The sequence below is a fragment of the Daktulosphaira vitifoliae genome, unplaced genomic scaffold, assembly GCF_025091365.1.
Source record: "Daktulosphaira vitifoliae isolate Bord-2020 unplaced genomic scaffold, ASM2509136v1 Scaffold_5, whole genome shotgun sequence".
NCBI classification, from domain to species: Eukaryota; Metazoa; Arthropoda; class Insecta; order Hemiptera; family Phylloxeridae; genus Daktulosphaira; species Daktulosphaira vitifoliae.
In genome coordinates this window covers 6,338,277-6,359,088 of record NW_026099576.1, presented here as the reverse complement: position 1 = coordinate 6,359,088, position 20,812 = coordinate 6,338,277, and the positions used below count along the sequence as shown (strand labels likewise).

Sequence of the window (20,812 nt, the reverse complement as noted above, 5' to 3'; positions counted from 1 at the left end):
TAAAAAATATTTTATTAAAAATAAAAGCTTTTTTATTATTTATCAATTACGGATTTTTATTCTGTCAAGTTAAAAATAAAGTCTTCTTAAGTGATTTTATACACTGTTTATTAGTATAATGTATTTTATTAAAAATTATTTATTTTTACCATAAAAACTTTTGTTATATCCTATTTGAATGTATTATATTTTACCTTTATTGTACTCAAAAATAACGTACAAAGTTACAATGTTTTTTGCTACTGAAATTCTAATTAAAAGTTAAAACTTGGGTATTTATTACACACGCATAAAATAAAATCACCCTCAAAATATTTGGATTTTCAATATACTTCTACACAAAAAATCTTAATTTTAAAATTTTATAATTTGACTCGAAATTAAAAGGTAACAGTATATTTACTTAAAATTTATGTGAAAAATAAAAATTTGTATAAAAAATTAGTGAGGCATTCGAAAAACGTCGCGATCGTTCAAGAATTCTTGAATATTAACGACAATATTTTAAGCTAATTTAAAAATATTAGAGGAAAAAATTTCATAGCGAAATTAGTTTTAATTATTCTATAACAATATAACTTTTAAATTAATTCATTAATTGTTTTAGTAATGGTGGTATGTGCTAACCCGTTAACAGTGAGAGAAATACTATTAGCGGCCGAAGAACTTAATATGATTGACAGTGGTGAATATGTTTTTTTCAATATTGAGCTGTTTAGCAGGTAAATATTAATCTTGTTATATGTGTATACGTATATTACGTTGTTATCTACAGAATATTTTTTTATAATTTCAACAATTTGAAAAACTAAAGAATATAATCCAAAAAGAGTGAATAATACTATTAATTTATTTAATTATTTGTTCAATATTAATATTAAAAAATTTAAATGATTGATCAGTAAAGTTATTTATTTCCAGGATATGTAATGATTAATACTGTAAATAGTAACATTTTACATATTATAAATAATTTGAGAGGTTTTTCAATAATATTTTTATACACTATTTCTCTTATTATGTAGGTAAACATTTGACATTGAATTTTGATGATGAATTATTTTTTTTATATTCCCATTATTAACATGATTTATTAAGTTACGTCTACTATTAATTTGTGTATTTTGAACAAATTTGAATTTATGATTATTTATTAAAACTCCTCAGGGACGTCTTAATATAATTCACTTTTTTATGTAATTTCTTAAATTTAATATACTGTTTAAAAGTATACTAATTTTGCTTGACCTTTATATTGAAAATTTACTTTTATTATGCTATATATTATTTGAACTTTGAAAATATGAAAAAGAAAACTAATGTCTCTAAATAACATCACTTTACGTTTTGTTATTAAATTATAAGGATTTCTATTGATATGAATAACGTTAGCACTTAATTATCAAAGTTACCTAAAAATGTTTAAATATCTATTGCTGTTTTGAAATAAATGTATATAATTTTTTAAACATTGTGATATATTAATATTTTTTGTGCCAATTATTAGTTTAAATATATTTACTAAACATTACCACGCTCATCACTTTTTTTAAATCTTCAAATGCTAATAACTCATAAATTAATATTACAAAATTTGCTATCGACCTGTCAACATTTTATTTAGACTATTATCTATGTAATAGTAAGAAATTAATTATAGATTCCCATTTAACTTTTGAAAGTTACCCCTAAAATCTACTCTCAGAAATAGTTTATTCTTACAATAAACTTGATATTTACTATAGTTTATAAAAATTATTTAAATTTTAATATATATATTTTTATAAAACAAACCATTGTTTAACAAAAAAAAAAAGGGGAGGGGTATCATTCTTAAAAAATCACCTGTATACTGTGAGTGTATGTGATCGTTTATGCTTTGTATGAAAAATGAATGTATAAAATAAAATGAAAACTAATAGTAAATAATATTTATAAATATTGTGTCGTTCTATAAATGTTTTTTTACTTTCTGTGGTCTCGTATTACTACTTTGTTAATTACATTAGTTCAATTATTTTAAATATATTAGAAGGATATAAAATATGTAATTAAAAAAGTAATTTATTAATCTTTATTTAATAAAAGTCTTTTTTTCCATCAAAAATATTATATGAATACATTTTCAGACTTTTAAGGATTCAACATTTATTCTCATCATAATCAAGCCAAAATATATTAATTTAATATGTTAGACTAGCATTAAGAACAATTGTTTTAAGAATAGTAATTGTACCATAGTTTATAATATATTTACAAAGTTTTTAACATCAGAAACAAACATAATTTTAATTAAATATTCCATTAAAATATGAAAAAACCTATTATACTGAAAATAATAATATAATATTTGTAGAACTCGATAAAATTTGATTAGTTGAAAATTAAAATCTCCTAAAAACATTTTGGATTTACAAACTTAATTGTATTTTTCCGAAGGGTATAAAATCATAAATTGCTTATTTTCTAGATTAATTAAAAAACTAATTTAATCTCATACATATTTCTCGTTAAGAATAATTAAAAATTTTTTATCATTATGAAACGAAATTGATGGTAAATTTTTGTATTAAATTAGTGTACATTGAGATGAGTTATAGATAGCAAGTATTTAAATAAAAAATTGATTTCTTAACAATGGTACTACACTATACATTTGCAAACTCCATTAGTTTGTAAATCCTGATTTAGAGAATCAAGATTTCAGAATGAAACAATTGTAAATAAACCAAACTTGTACTGAGTTGTATATATTTTACAGATGTAATGATATTATGGTTCGTTACATTTGCATTACACGGTGCAATGTGTTCAAACAAAATGTCGCTTTTTATTTCAAGATACTTTTTTCATCGGAAAACGTATTAGTGATCTTAATTTTTTTTTATGTATCATTGGTGCGTGTTTCCAAAGAGAATCTGTATATTTTTTTCCCAAAATAAGTATAATTATAATATTATCATATTAATAATAATAATTAAAAAGATAAAGATCCTTATATATATATATATATTAAATTTTAAGCTATGTAGTTTTATATTTTAGCTATAAAAAGAAATATTGTTTCCTTGAGTAAGTTTATTACATAAACTATTTCCAGTTTTATATAGGATTTTAATTTATATTTCCACACATTTAAACTTGCATGAAAGACTGTTGGTTCACAAAGAATAATGATGAGACTAGAAGAACTGTGAGATTTTTACCTGGAAAAATGGTAAAAAATAACTTGTTATTAGTTTTTCCTATTGTACATTCGATCGTACTAAAGTCTTAAGATGACAAAAACATTTATGTTTAGGTTGGCTGATGGTGAAACATTTTTCGTTACAGTGTTTTTCTCTTTTTCTTGAGTTTTCTTTATCACTGTGACACGTGACAGCGGTTTATAAGGTTACATGAAGAAACGAAAGTAAAAAAATCTAGGACTACTTTTCATGACTAGAAAACGTATTTTATCAAAAAATAAAACAAAACAGATAGAATTTTTATTTTAAAATTCTGTTCCACTCATTTGAAACATCATATATATATATATATATAATTACATATTTTAACTTGTTTTTTATGTAATACCTAAAGAAATATTAATAATATTACATTGTACTCGGTAATATATTAGTTATACTTTTACTATAGTTTCTTTGATTTTTGGACTATTATTTCAAAAAATATTTCATTTTTTGACTTTTAGTAATTAACTGGAAATTTTGTAAAAAAAAAAAAACTAATTTTTCTTACAGCAGGCAACAATTGTTAAATATAAGTTCAAATTAAACACACTGTTTTTAGAACTTTATCATTTAGTTTAGAAATATCTTATAAAATTGTTTAAATTTTAATTTAAAATTTGTTATACAGCATGAACAACGGATCCTTGACGCCATGGTATGTGAGCAACGATACAGCTGAACGAAATGAGAGAGCAAAAAAGGCTTACACAGCATTACTCACTGTGACTGCACGTACTCCCAACAACGACGCATATCGAAACTTTTCCGTGGAAGTAAGTTAAGACAAAATATGTATACACAAAATAGCTAGTCAATGGTGTATTCAAACTGTATAAACTTTTATTATTAAGCAATTTAAATTTCATACAAATCTCTAGAGAGTTTTGTAGATTAAAATATATTAGTTAAATTCCAAAATTTGATTGAGGGCAAGTAAATAACGTTAATACTGACCTTTGATTTTTGAATAGTTAAAATATCTTATTTTTAAATTTGATTTAACCTAATAAATCCATTACAACCAGGGTAACTATCTACTGGAATTTCAAAAACGATTAGTAAAAGAAAATTTGAAAGATAACTGTAATTGGTCTAACAAATATATATTTTATGATGGGCAATTGAGCCCCATCCAAAGATGAGATTTCCTTACTAAATACTCTGGGACAGGTCGTTAGTCCGTCGTCCGAGAAAGTGATAGCAAGTCCAATCACTGAGTTGATCCCTCGTTCAGTAAACAAAATCATCCGTATCTGAGTCTCAAGCCTGAAACAGTGTAGATCAAATACTGCCGTGTTACTGTTGGGCCATACCGTCCCTTATCAACAAATTTACAATTTTTTAATTTTATTTGATATTTTTACTAAAGTATATCGATTTTATCGTTCAAATATGTCACATAATATTATACTTACATTAGAATAAATGGTTCATTCAAGTTATAATCTAATATTTGTATAAATAATCAATGAATTTCGGATGAAATTACTAGTTACTTAATTTAAAATATATATATATATATATATATATATAAAGCTATAATCGTGTGAATATTTTTACTTTTTTAATAATCAAATGCTTATAGGTTAAACGTGTGGCAGAAGAGAAGTATAACTTTACATTTGGCAACGAATCAGTATCAACATTTGTTACATCTTTTTACGATGCAGTTTTATTGTATGGCTTGGCGTTAAACGAGACACTAGCTAGAGGGGGTAACAAATCAGACGGTGCGGCTATAGTAAAAGCTATGTGGAATAAAACGTTCACCGGTATTACCGGTGATGTCAATATTGATGCCAACGGTGACCGTATCGCTGATTATTCTTTACTTGACATGGATCCAGTTACAAATGAATTTAAGGTATTAATGCGTCAATAACATTTTATAATACATGTTAAAATATGTGTAATTGTAAGAATTAGGTTTCTTAGTGTGAACATAGTAGGCAATTTCAAGACAAAGTCCCAGTGGTGTGGTAAAATATTTAAAGTTATGTTTTATTCTTATATACTTTGAAACTGTATATTTACTGTTTCATAACATGAAAAAATGAACTTTTTCGTTCAACTTTTTCAAACGCACTTGAATTATAAGATTGTTGAAAGCACTCAAACTCTTGTTACCTCTCTCTTCTCTTAGAACGATCACTTAAAAATTTATCCATAGTATACAAATGAAAATGAATTGATAAAATTAGAAAATATTAGTAAGCGAATCGACTGACTTACACTACTCAGTAAGATCTTTTGATACAAATATTGAATTAATTAATATAATTTAATTATCAAAAATATTATGGAAACAAAAAAAATGATTTGACTTATGAAAAAACTTTTACATCATATTAAGAACTAGTTTAAATACTTGATTGATGATGATCAGTCTTACACCCTTCTATTTTCCGAACTTAATATGGTACAGAGGGTGGTGGTTTTCTTTCATATGTTAGACTCTAACATATGAACTTTGACTCTCTAACAGTTAGAGAGTCAAAGATAGCTTTTGTTTATGCCAATGATGGACGGGACGGGTATTATGGCCGTCTTGCACCAAATACCAATACTACCAATGAGAAAATCACAAGGAAAATCTTGTTGTCACCCTGGGGATCGAACTCGGTAACCCATGTGATAAAACATACGTTTCTATCCACTACAATTGCCGACCTCTTAGTAAATATTTGTTATATTTTAACTGAAAGTTCTAGAAGCAAATAAAGAAAACTATTAGATGGTTTTAAATCCGTATTGTCTTTCATAACATTTCATTGTTTTGATAATGTTAATCTTCAAAATGTATTCGCTAATGTTTATTCTTCAAAGAACCACTTGAAAGCACATAGCGACCCGTTTCCGAGCACTTAACACATTCTTTCCAGCTTGATGCGTTGGAAAATACCATATTGTTTATGCTATTTGGCTTTTGTTTCATCATTAGTATTATTTTATTTTTATATACAGGCTTTAAAGTAGTGACTTTATAAAAATAGTGTACCTGTATTTTGGCTTTTACGGTGTAATATAATATAATTTCTCTAAATTCATCTGATATTTTGTATACTTGCTACCGTCAACAGTCAGTTAAAATAATGATAAATGTTTTCACATTTGTCTTATACCACAGCTACCTAATGGAAATGGACAAATTTTAGATTGTTGCGACTGTTTCGGTCGAAGGAAATTGATAAATAATAAAACCTGTTACCCCGTGGGTAATGTATAAATAACAGCTACTGTATTTAACTAGAGAGAACACCATGAGAACTAAAAACTTTATAATTATTTTCAAACTTGAGTGATCTAGTGATCCGTTTATCATAAACCACTCTCGATTACTCGCAAAATAAATATAATATTGAAAAAAATGTTTTTCTTTTTAAATTACTTATATGTTATGATTTATCAATTATAAATTACTTATTATCATCGAGTAATTAATTGGATTACGATAAATAGATACTCTGTATATTTGGTATATTAATATACCACATTATGATAGTTATGTAATGTCATATATATATATAAAATTTGTGACTTGTATGCTTATTCAATATAATATAATTATATTGTATTTACATGTGCACAATATATAATATATACAATATATATTATATGTGTATACAATAAAATTAGTATTATTATTAAATTAAATACAACTATTACATCTTTATTAATATTGATGTTATATAAGAGAGAGGAGAGATTTCTCTGTGTTTACCAGTATGCTGGTTTAAATTAATGTAGCTAATTTTACTTTTTTAGTGATCGGCAGAAATTAATGTTCCATCTCTCTCAAAATTTATTAAAGTTTTAATTTCCTTTCTTTAACAAAATCGTGTAAAAAACAATGACTCAGTCATTATACTGTTTTTACGTTATAGATAATGTTTTTTTCTCGTAACTAACTGTCAAACAAGCAAATTATCAATAGCGTTTTCCACTACATTGTTTAATGGTGTAAAGTTGAGTTTGTTAAACTATAATAAAATTATATTCTTTTCTAATTTTCGTTAACACAGTTCAAGTTTTTCAACTTACTTAAGTGTAATGATAACATCGGTAGCTAGCACTTTCATACTTTTTGCAACAACTTTATAGTATTTGTTTTACGTCTAGTTTCGAGATCTACTCCAATACTGGACGTGGGTGTACGTGATCACACATTGGTTTCGGGCACTTGTGAATTGGCTCAATTTCGAACTTGGCGAATGTCCAAAATGGTTTAAGTATGAGTATACTTTTCTATCGTTAATTCCTTTTTTAAAATACGTAATAATTTTTTATTTTTCCGATGTTTACAATATCTTTTACAATTGTATTATAAAAATAATTTTTATAGCGAGTTAATACATCTATATTTATTTGGTATGAATAATACACTTAAAACTCTAGTATTTATATAATTCTATGATAATNTTGTGAATTGGCTCAATTTCGAACTTGGCGAATGTCCAAAATGGTTTAAGTATGAGTATACTTTTCTATCGTTGATTCCTTTTTTAAAATACGTAATAATTTTTTATTTTTCCGATGTTTACAATATCTTTTACAATTGTATTATAAAAATAATTTTTATAGCAAGTTAATACATCTATATTTATTTGGTATGAATAATACACTTAAAACTCTAGTATTTATATAATTCTATGATAATATATACAGTAGAACTCCAATTATCCGAATTAATGGGGACCGGGACCCATTCACTGACTAATCAAAACAAACAATGACAGGTGACTGCAATGCGCCGGAACTGGAGTGGGAACTCTTACCACGTGTTGTGCCTACACTGACGCCGCGGACTTTGGACAAATTTTTTTCTGATTTTTTCTGAAAGTGATTCGGATAATCGGCGATTCGGATGGTCGGAGTTCGGATAATTGGAGTTCTACTGTAGTTTTAACAGAAGTAAGTATCGACAAATGTTTAATACTAATATGTTAAAAAATTGATTTTTTAATGACATATGCATATATGTTATGCCTAATAATGTTTTATTTAGGTAGAAATTTTTTATTGCCTACCTATAATTTCTTATAATAGAGTCCGATCCAGTAAAAACTAAAATAATTTTCTGTCATCGAGTTGAAAACATAAGTGCAGATGATTGCCCAATCTTTTTGTCAATTCAACTGTTTACTAATCTAAACTACGCCCAGTACGTAACTATTAATTACTAGTTATTCTATCAACACATTATTAAAATATACTTTTTTTTAATTTTATAGCTTAAATATTTTATTTTTATATACCTAAAATCTGAAATACGAACACAAAATTACAAAAGTGAAATTCATATTATGTAATGTTATCAAATTATAATATATTTTTTTTTAATAATATTTATTATTGTAAATTTTTTAGCTTATTGAACTTTTTTTTTAAATAGCAAGTCTGAACATAAACGAATTGATCAGTTGAAATTAAGTTAAATATTTAGCTAACAGGTGTACATATATATGATTTAGAATTTAGATCTACGTTAACTTAATTTTAACTTGTTAATGTTTTGTTATATAAAAAATAAAGTGTAAGTAGGAAAAAATTGAAGTCCAATAATATTTGATTACTCTGCTGATATTTTGTAAACCTAATAATACTTAAATTAACTTAATTCAACTTTTGTTAATATTATTATCTCAAAATAAATTTAAATTAAATTAAATTTATTTAAAAAATGATGGATTAATTATTAACTTGTTAACTTTTTTCGATCAATTTAATTTTAATGAGTTTTGAAAAATCAATAACTTGCTCAGTCTTTAGAATTAATATAAAAATTACATTTGTGTATACTGGGGTTTTAAGTATAATCATACTAAAAATATTTAATTATAATCAAATACTGTAAACAAACAACTTACTCATTAATTAAAGCTTACAAAAACTCGTATTTCATTTATTTTTAAAATGTTTGATATATATAAAATATTAGTATTAAATTAATGGTAGAGACCTCTTTTATGTATGTAGAATTTTAATTTTATTTATAATATAGTAGTTAAAGCTAAAAAAAATGAAGAGATTATTATTCACTAGTGATTAACCAAAAGCCAACCACATTAAATCAATGTGATTGGCTATTGTGTATAAAAAAAATTACCTTCACACTTTTTGAAGGTTAAAAATAATTTAAAAACCAGCTGAATTATTTAATAAATAATTTTTCTATATAAAGTGAGATGACGAATTTACGTTTAATTTTGAGTAAAAATACTATTATTTTAGGTTTCAAAATTTAAAAAAAAAAATTAGAATCATTTTATTTTTTAAAACAATGGTGTATTACATTAGAACAAGTTATCTATATACACATAAAGTTCAATTTCATTTAGAGCTTTTTTAGTAGAAAATTAATATTAAATCAAAAAGTGTTGAAATGTTTTTGTATTGATATTTTATGAATTTTGAGTTTCTTGATATTAATTTCTAAAAGATTTGTTTGGTTATTGTGCGAAGGTTATACATCATTGTTAGACGTTGACGTGTATAACATAATATTTTATATATTGTTGACGAAATTACACGAAAATTACAACAGTTCATAATATTTTTCTTTTTAACATACAGGAATCCAAATAAATACTTGGTCGTGTTATTTTCATTCTTTTGTTGCGATACCTTCTTGACACGGTTCAAAACTGTAGTTTTTAAGATATAAAATATTCGCATAAAACTACTCGGTAGTGTACACGCATTTTATAGAAACCACTAAACTGTATTAGATGAATAATTATTTTTAATATTAATAGCCGCAAGTCCTGGCAGATGTCGGAGTGTACTAAAATTTAAATTACTACAATCATTGTTTAAAAGATATATTATGCATTTAGTAACAAACTGTGGTTTAATTATGTGTTCTGAGAAAGTTCTGCTTTGAAAAACGATCACGTACTTAATGGTATACTACTTGCTCAGGACATAAATGAATTTAAAAGAGTAGGTTGGTTTGTAATTAACTTTCTCGAAATTTGTTTACTTTGTCGTTGTCCCTGCAAACTTACTTGCAGTAATTTTACGAATATTTTTGTCTTATTTCGAGGGAATTAGTTTTTAGAATGAACTTTGCTCTGAAAATAAGTAACAAACCGCAGAATATTATTTATGAATCAACTCAATAACTCTAACAATTATCATAAGTCGATGCTTAAGTTGTAATATTGAATTTTTGTATCACAACAGTAGAAACGCAGAGGTGGTGAGTTGTTTAACAGATGAAGGACAAAATAAAAAATAAATCAAGATTTCGACTACAAAGTTTTGAACATTTGTCACCTGACCAGAATAATTATTGTAATCGTGTGAATAGGACAAAAGTTTTTGTTTACATATGATAACACATGGTACTTTGAATGTCGTTTTTATTTTAACTTTTTTAGTAGTGTTTTTGTATGACGTGGATTTGTCCTTAACATTTACTGAATTATAAGAAAAACCGAGTGATCATTGTCGTTTGTATTATTCAAGAATAGTAAATTTTTCTACGGCTTACTAAATGATGACTTTGGAAATGATATACATATACATACATGTATAAATAGACTCCATAAATAGGCACATTTAAGTTTCCGTTATAACTATTTAAAAAATATTTTTTTATTTAGTTTTTTTTTCTAACACAATTAATGGTCAAGAAAAACAAAATCTCAAATATTTAGTATCAAAAACAAAAAAAGTAAGAATATACTCTTTTGTCAACATTTTTGGCTAAATTAGTATTAATTACCTCATTTCAATATGGTAGTATAGCTTTATTGTAATATATATAAATGATTTGATGAAAAACTGAGAAATTTTTTTTTAAATTAATTTTTTAGATAATTTGACTAACTTAACTTTAACTAACAACGTGTTTCTTTGTCACAATTATGAACAAAATCATGAAAATATAGATAGGTTTATTATTGTAAAAAATCGTGAAATAACAATAAATTTTAGTATTTAGTGCTATAATGTAATATATATTTTATTCAATAAATGCATTTTTTTTTATTGCTTTTTAAGACCATAGTTGCATCCCCAAAAGTGGAGGTTCCTTAACCATTGATTCACCGGTACGGGTTGTTGATTGCCGGAGAGAGGGATGGAGACTCCAATTACCAAACTGATCTCTCGCTTGGCAAATGTAGCCGCCCGTGACCGAGTTTCGAACCCTAGACAGTTGTGTTAGGGGGTCGGCCACACCATTCTTCTATAGTACTAAATATATACAATATATAATGTAATACAAGATGATTCTTTTATCATTCACCACTTAATTAATCAAATTTTTAAAATTATATTGACAATTTTTTATTGGTTTCTTTTAGTGACATTTAGTTTTCAATTTATCAGTCATAGTATATTTTATATTTATTTCTTATACCTTAAAAGGGTGTCAACTTTTATTTTTCAAATGGGAAATTCAGCTTATTTATTGGATAATGGTCTAATTATAAAATGACTGGTTTATAAGAAAGTTTTTGACCAGTACTTTAGACGTTATTTTCATTTTTGAACCTAGATAGACGGGATGAGTGAGGCTGAGAAATGTCTGGTGATAAAAGTAGCACCACCCATTGCTTACCTCCAGTCATTACTTTAAACACTTAAAAACTGACATTTTTCAGCAGTATAAAGGCTAAATTATTCAAAGTCACTATAAAATATTTCTGAAATATTTGTTATAGTTTAAATCAATTAGAATTTGTAAATGTTGAAAGTGTTCGTAAAATGTTTAAATATACAAAAAGAATATTAGTTTTAGATATTGACAATAGCTGAGTAAATGGTAATCATAGTACATAAGTTGTTTTATAAATTGTAACGTTCATTATGATGAATTATTGGTATTAAAATTATTTTGTTATTCTAATGGCGTTAATTCGTAACAAAACAGATTATGGAAGATGGGTATTATGCGTTCTATTATATTTGTTTTTATAATTGCTCGTTTCCTGTATAGTAACGCTTAAAAACAAAACATATTTTCAAACCGAACTTAGGAGATGTTTATTTTACTTTATCAATTGTTTATTTGGTAGAGGAAATTTTGAAAACATTTTGTTAGCAAAAACAATTATTAGACGTGTATTTACCAACATATAAAGTAAATTCGTGAAAGTGGGTTCGTGATAAATATAGCTTTAGTAAAAATAAATTATAAATTGGGTTTCACTATGACACGACTTATGTCGCAATAATGAAGTCGACTCCGATTTTGATGGTAGTGACCCGTATATTGTTGATGAGCAAAAACAGATTATTAAAAAAAAAAACAAAATGATGAACACAATTAATAATAATCTTCGCATAATATGGCAACACTTGGCTGGCGTTGGCGACGCGGTGTCCGATCCGGACGTTAAAAAGTTAGCAGCTTTGATGATGACTGTGCGGAGTAGTATCGGTTCGTCGTAATCGGTCGTCCGACACGTCCGCCGGACCCGTTGGGCGTACATCGCGACACGAAGAACACTCAACGTGTCATTAGCGGCGGGTCGTCGTCGGCCTACCGGCACTTGATGGACCAACACCGACCGTGGCGTATGGCACACGGTGTTAGTCAGTCAAACTACCAAATGGAAATAGTGGTGCGATGGCTGACAGAGGTGGCGCGGGTCACATATTATAAATGTATTACATACATTTCTAACACTTGTCCTTTTTTTACAAATTGTTTTTTTATAAATTGTGTTTGAAAAATTGTTTTAAATAATTTCTAAATAACGACAAATATTAGATGTGAGAGCAAATGTATTGCGTTGAATAAACTATGAAATAACATTTAACAATACAATAACTGAACAATGAAGAAATTTTGGATTATCTTATCGACTTTACTGAGTATAGTGTTCCTTAAAATTTCCATAATACTTAAGCTGTAAAATAAAACATTTAAAGCTTGTTTATTCGAAGGAAATTTACAATTTGATACGTAATTTTACCTACTAAATAAATTTATCAGTGATCTATGTAGTGCTCAAGTGTGCATGTGTGTGTTCCTAAGCTAAATAAATAAATAATTCAACAATTTATAATAATAAACAGTAAACGATGATAATAATATAAAAAAGTAGCCTTCTGGCTCAACATCAGTAATTAATATTTTCAATGACAAGATGAAACTCTATAAAACCAATGAAAACTAAACATTTTCAACAATAACAATTACACATAAAAAAATACATCTCAGATAACTAACAAATTTAAACTATAAAAAAATATACACAAACTAACAGCATACCATCATTAGAGCACCATTTCAATTTAACAGTGTCATCAATACAATATCTTNCATTAGAGCACCATTTCAATTTAACAGTGTCATCAATACAACATCAATGATCTTTGACATTACTGGTAGAGTACTTTTTCTTATTGAATATATTAATATATCTTAATATATTGCACACTGCAGTGTGTTAATCTATTGCTAATTTTAAACAGATTAAACAATTCTTGATAGTAAATTTTTATGCATAAAGATCGTTTTCAAATATCTGTTTTAGTATTGATATGAATTTTAGAGCATACGATATTTTATTATGGAAAAATAAAAAAATCATCAATTTTTAAAATAATCATAAATAAATGATTATTATTTATAAATTTTTTTTATTACCTCATTAGAAAACAAGTTAATTTTTTTTTCTACAAAACTTGTAGAGACCAGGATTTAAAAAAAAATTTTTTTGTAACAATATTATTCTTATAAAAATATTTTTTTTTTGTAAAAAAGAAATTAAAATTTTTCCAGCCGTTTTTATTAAGCATCAATTTTATGTTTATTTACAAATATTTCGTACTTCAGTGAATTAAAAAAATTATTCTATTGATGTTCATAAAAACCAAATCAAATTTTTTTTAATTATGAAATTAAAATTAAATTGTGTAAGTATTTATCAGTTTGGTAAGTAATGCATTAAAATAGCCAAATCTATATATTCAAGAGAAAACTTAGTATGAACTTAAACTCATTATAGTTTAGTTAGTTCGAAATACGTAAAAAGCTGACTGCATAAAAGTTTATAATGTATTATGATTTTAAATTTTATATTTATATTAATTTTATGTTAATTAATTAAATTTATTAATACAAACATAAAATTAAGTAGGATTTTCGTTTTTTAAGTGTGGAAATGGTCATTAAAAGTAGGTATAAAACGTTTCGATAAAGTGCTAAAAGAATTTTTTTTTTTCAATGTATACTTCTAATTAAAAAAAATATTTATAAATCAATTTATCTTAAATGTATTAATTGTAAGAAAAAATGTTAATTTAGATCTCAAAAAAGATAAAATGTTTAAATAGTTATAAAAATAAGATTAACTTTGTTTTTGTTTAGAATTAAACAAAATACAAAGATTTCTAAAAGAACAATTTCTTTTATATTAAGCATACCAATTTAGCGGCACATTGTCACAAATGTACCAAAATTGCCTATATATAATGCCGTTTATTAAACAATTAATTCTGTAAAAACAAATAATATTTATAAACTCTTTAAATTGCTTTTATTTTTAACTGTTTTTAAACCATTAGTTTAGTTTCGATTCGTTTTTAATAAATCGAATTTTAATTATTTAATCGATATAAATATTTTATAGGTATAATTTATATATTTTTCGTTAGAAAATATTTTAATCATAAATTAGCTGAGCGGTATAATTTATGTGAAACAATATTTATGTAGTTTTTGAAATCATTGTTCAAATATTACTTCAGCAACAACTGTGTGTCAAAGTTTTGTTTAAATCGTAATAATTCTTTGAAAAGGAATGTACTACGTTGAATGTTTGCTCAGAAAAACTATCTGAAAAATATATTCTTACACAATCTTTTTAATGTACCTTAAGAAAAAGTTTAGTATTGAAAATATATAAAAAAAACAAGTAAAGTGATTGATCTACTCTTTTTATTTAAATAACTAAAAGATTATTTTTTATGTGATTCGTGTAGAATTCCATGTTTTATCATTAAAATACTCACTACTTATAAAATTAATTGTTAAATTTGAGCTACAAATAATTGAATATCTAATATTTGTGAAATTATATTACAGTATTCTTAAATATTCACTATTAGTTCTGATAAAAGTGTAAATATAAGCTTATAAACAACACAAAAATTGTAATCTTCTATCGTATAATATGATTCTTAATTTTTTGTTTCATCAATTAAATGAAACGAATAATTTTATTGAAATTTTTCAAAAGACCATACATTTTTAAAATTACAAGAATTGAAAAAATAAAAAATTGTGTGTTTTAAATTTTATTATCAAAATAATAGTAATGTTTGTTTTGCGTCGCGGATCCGACTTGACTGTTGTGTTATTGTACAACTGCACAACAGGCCGGTGTTTTATTATGTCTCCTGGGCCGACAACAAAATAACCAGACTTCTATGCTATTAAAAAGATTTTATTACTCTACTGTCATAGACCAAAATGCTAGTTTACTATCTCCAATTTTCAAGTTCCCTACGGGATACATAGTATATGAATTCGTCCGGATGTTAGTGTTGATTCGTTGTCAGTTATCAAATGCATTGTTGAATTCACAGAAGTCCTATTGACTTGACTAATGAAAAGTTAGATAATTTTTTTTTTGCATTGGATTTTTCACCATTAATGTACCTGAAATCTTATACTTACTGTATTAGGTGGAAAACTTTTTATCTATCATAGTTTTCTAGGGTCTCCATATCCCTATTTCAAGTTTTCTAATTGAGCAGCAGGTTAGAGGTCTCATTAGTATTGTCGTGAATAAGCTTAGGATCCTTGAAGTCCATGCCATCGGTTAGGCATGCCGGATTTAGTTTTGATAGACACAGTAGATCTTACGTTCTTTTCTGATCCTTAACGGGCAGAGGATAACCCTCTGTTCCCGGTTTGATTACCCATCACATGATGACTAGTAGTTCCAGGTGGTACATTACTGTGCATCATAAACTATGGCGAAAGGGAATAGTGGTAGCGAGTTTCTGCAAAACCCTTTAGGAAAGGTCTCCGCTATACTGAGTAGTGAGAAACTACGGCGTACTTTTATCGCCAACGCGGTCTACCTTATTATTGTGACAAGTATATCTTGTAGTGTGGTATCCGGATATGGTCTAGGGTACCCGAAGATCTCCGCACCAGTGCTTCCGTTAGCCGGACGACCTTCGGCCGGCAGAATTAGTTATGGCACTTTTGAGGTACTGGGGGATTTATGAAAGACATGTATAATTATATCCTGAAACATCATTTTTTGTATAAAAATTAATTGATTACATAAAATTTAAGACTGCTTTCTTTTATTAAACATATTTTCTAAAATATTTTAAGGGAAATAAAAACTTTTTACTTTTTTTAAAAGAATAGATATTTACGTCATGTTATAAAAACCAATAATTCATTGCAATAAATTAGATGTACTTCAAGTAACTTAAAAATAATTGAGTATTAATAATTTAATCTGTGATTAGAATTCTGTGATTTTAAGTGTTTAGAAAATTATTGCATTATCCTGTGATATGGTTTAAATTCGATAATTCTTTATTGCAACTTGCTTCAAAATAAATGAATATGTATATTTTATTTATTTTATAAAAATAATGATGCATTTCGTTGTATTGCATAAGAAATTCAATTTTTTTTCATATATAGTGTGTTCTATTTTGGACAAGACATTCATTTTCTTAGTAACTATTGAAAATTTATAATTTTTGATAAGAGAAAGTTATTTGGTTTATTTAACTGAGCATTATCATGTGGTCAAGTAATACTATATTAATGTACTCGTGTATTAAACACAAGTTTTTTATCGTGCATTCACCAATGTGAAACATTTTCATATATTCGTATGGTATTAAAATTATCAAGTTTACAAAAACATCTAGACACTTGCAACAGTTAAATAGAATCTTAAAAATGTTGATTTGTCAAGACCGTGAAGTCCATTATTAAATGAATAAATGGGACATTCATTAGTTATGTCACTCATTGACCGGTTTTGGTGTCTTACTCCATTCTTTCCTTGGTAGTTGGAAACCCGGTAATCTCTGTTCTGGTTGAGATACAAGAACATAGTTCTCATAGAATATTTTTATTAATAACTATCATATGTACTAATTATTAATAACTATCATATAAATTGAAACTCATTATTTCTAACTCTGGTATTATGAAACCAAGTTAATGGTGAATTTTTACTTCTTAATCCAAATATTTAAACAATATTAAAACGTAAACATTGATCAAATAAAAAATATCATAAGAACAAAATTATTTGTAATTTTTTTCTCTATTATAGTCACTTTGTATTTAACTAGAGTTTATTTATAGCTAGAGGTGCTTTGCTAAAAACTGGATTTTAATTTTGTTGGTAGATTGTTGCAAATTACATAGGAGTAAAACAAAAATTGGAATACGTGCCAGGAATGAACATCCATTGGGCTGGTGGTAGAACTAGTCCTCCGCCCGATACTCCAGCTTGTGGATTTGACAATTCTCTCTGCAAAAGTAAGAAAATTTCATTACTGTCTATTTCGTATTCTTCATAAGTGATCACATCCAAGGTAAATTCTTAATACTTTTTTCTATTGAAGTTCTAAGTTCAAAATAACTAACTTTTACTACAAATAAATAATTTGTTTATCAACTTTAGGAATTTGAAAGATTTCTAGTTTTGTATACACATTTGTAAAAAATATTATCAAAACTATGTATAAAACAACCTTTTTTCGACATTGAATAATTTTTTTATAAATGAAATTATTAATTTTCATTCGTTTTTTGTAGCGATGCCTGGTTATGCAATTCTAAGCATTGTACTTAGTTCAGTAGTCGTTATCCTAGCAATAGCTTCAGCACTTATATACAGGTAAAACATTTTTTTGTAGGTTTATTAAATGCTACATGATTTTTTCTAGAGTAAATTTTTTTTTTAATAATAAAACGAGGACTATCAAAGTTATTCGTTTTATTATATTTTAGTTTCTTTTTTATTTTGTTCTAATATATTAAATAATTATAAATAATAAATAATGTCTTCAATGTTTTATTCATTATTTATCCAGTGCAATTATAAAAAAAACTGTAAGAGTTATTAAAAATTCTTTACTAATTAAAATTAAAAATATATAGCTCTAAAACTTTTAACTAAATTATTTTTTATACATTATTTTATTTTTTAATTAATATTTAATGACTTAGATACTTATTTACAAACCATAAATAACATTTTTTGTTTCTTCTTAAAAAAAAAATTAATTCCATTTAAGACCTCACTCTAAAACTCGAGTGATACGATTAAATAAGTATGAAGGATTAGTATTTTGTAAGTCAGAAAAATTTAACATCGTCTGTGCCCTCCTGATTAAACACCTGTCATCCTTTTATTAAACCCCTTATTATATACTAGCATATAATAAACCCTTAATTTCTTTCAAATATTATGTATGCTAAAACATAATTTCACTTTGATATACTTTAATTTTACAAAAGAGATAATTAAATTTCCATTTTTACCTCTAATAAATCTGTGTACTTCAAAAAAATTATTTAGAAATAAATTCTTTTATTTGAGTGTACTGTACAGCTATTCTGTAAAAAACCTAAATATATTATGCATGTAGACATAGTTTTAATATGCACTCTAGACTCTTAAAGTAAAACGTATGTAATTATGTTGTCTATATTATTAAAAATAACTATGTTGGGTGTTGTATTATTATTAATAATTTTATATTTGACGTCCTCTTTTAAAAGCTATTGCTTGTGTAAAATTAAATTGAGAAGCCTACATATGAGAAACAAAAATGTACCCTTAGTTACACCTACAAGGCTTTTATCAACGAATATATGAAAGTTCAATAAAATATCTCTTAGAATAAGTAATAATAACCCATTAAAATATTTAAAAATTCCATTTTTAGCTCCAAAACGAAACTGAGAAAGTTTTACTGTATTTTTTTATGCCTGTCCATGATAATTTTGAGCTTTTAATGGACCGATTTTGTTTGTTTAATCGTAAAATAACCAAAATTTAATATAGTTAAACCTAAAGTGGCGCCAAAAATGTGAAAAATTTCTTCAATTTTAGAAATTTTTTAAATTTCTAAATTATTGTAAAAGATAGCTTTCTCAAAATGTTTTTCCTATATTTTAAACTGCTATTAGTTTTTTTTTTTTTTTGATTAATCTTCTCTAGAGTAATCTAGAGAAAATAATAAACTATAATTTAATATTCTTAGTATGTAAAATTAAGTAAAATTAAAACTATATTAAAAATATTATTAATTTAAAAAAACTAAAAAATATTAAAAATATTAAACTCAAAAGCCACAAAAAAATTAATGAAAAGTCGCGGATACGTATTTCGGAAACAATGTTACCATTATCAACGCTAAACACATACTATTCTTAGTATGATAATCGAATGAAAAACCAAAGTACAGTAAGAGTTTGAAAAAGATCACCCACGCACGCGAAAAAATTACATTACTCTCTGCTTATTCTTTAAAAATTTGCCGAAATTACTGTTTTTCAAACTGATGTCAAATTAAAATTTTTTGAAGGTATTACAATACATATAGAAAGAAAACATACAATTATTGTTATACTATGAGTAAATGTAAAATACTAATTAATGTGAAATTTAACAGATTTGTATTAAAGCGTTTATCATAATAATGATGTTAACAACCGTCACATATTATCGATACTTGTCCCAAATTTACCGGAACCCCATTGTGCTGTGTATTTTTTACTCGTTCTAGTTATTTTTAAACCCGTGTCTACAATTATAGAGTATGTGATATTCGTTGTTTTAAAATTAACGTCTATATTTTTTTATGAGGAATTCATGATAAACATTTTAAAATGTTTGTTCATGATAAAACCAAAATAATAAAATATTTACTTGGAATATTTACTTTCACCTATGGTAAAAACATAGAACATATTCAAAAATTAACTTTTGTTATATTTTATTATAATAATAATTTCTATACTACATTTTTTTTCAGACATTATAAACTGGAAGCAGAAATTGCATCAATGACGTGGAGGGTTAATTATAATGATATTATAAGAGTTCCACAAGAAAAATGGAGGACAAGTATGACTAGTCTTATAAGAAGAAATAGTCAAAGGGTAATGATAAAATATATAATTGCTTATTGTATTTAGGTTTATAATTTGATTAATTTTAATTCAAGTTTAGAATCATAATTCATTGGCAATTAAAATAAATATTTTAATCACCTTATTCAATAAATTTGTCTGAATATACTTTACGGTGACTTTTCTTAAGTGATCTTATAAAAGAGTAACACTTCCGTGGTAAAATGTTTCGATGCCTTCATTATATTTGTGAAACTTGCAAAAACATTGTCGGATTATTGTTTTTTTTACGGGAAATACAAATACCCCGTTAGGTTAAAATAATCGCATTAAGTGAATAAACAATAAAAACTTTTATGAACAAGTTTTATTTTTAAAATTCACGAGTCAGTTTACAGCTGACTTGTTTGCATTTTAAATTATATGTTTTTTATACAGTGTATATATAACAGTAATCAATCTTCTTAACTTCAAATGCTCTAGTCAA

The 20,812-nt window shown here is 25.6% G+C and overlaps 2 protein-coding genes across 3 annotated transcripts in view; both read left to right on the top strand.

The window, feature by feature from the left end:
* LOC126908445 (atrial natriuretic peptide receptor 3) overlaps positions 1-20,812 on the top strand; it is a 173,252-nt gene that overhangs the window by 72,531 nt on the left and 79,909 nt on the right. The gene's annotated exons all lie outside the window — the stretch shown is intronic.
* Positions 1-20,812, top strand: part of LOC126908442 (atrial natriuretic peptide receptor 1) — a 154,735-nt gene that overhangs the window by 56,312 nt on the left and 77,611 nt on the right. For both annotated transcript variants that reach the window (XM_050690497.1, XM_050690498.1), the window contains 6 exons: positions 608-722; positions 3,862-4,006; positions 4,819-5,097; positions 17,589-17,721; positions 18,001-18,082; positions 20,229-20,355. In XM_050690497.1, coding sequence (XP_050546454.1) covers positions 608-722; positions 3,862-4,006; positions 4,819-5,097; positions 17,589-17,721; positions 18,001-18,082; positions 20,229-20,355 — 881 coding nt within the window. The remainder of the gene's footprint in view (positions 1-607; positions 723-3,861; positions 4,007-4,818; positions 5,098-17,588; positions 17,722-18,000; positions 18,083-20,228; positions 20,356-20,812) is intronic.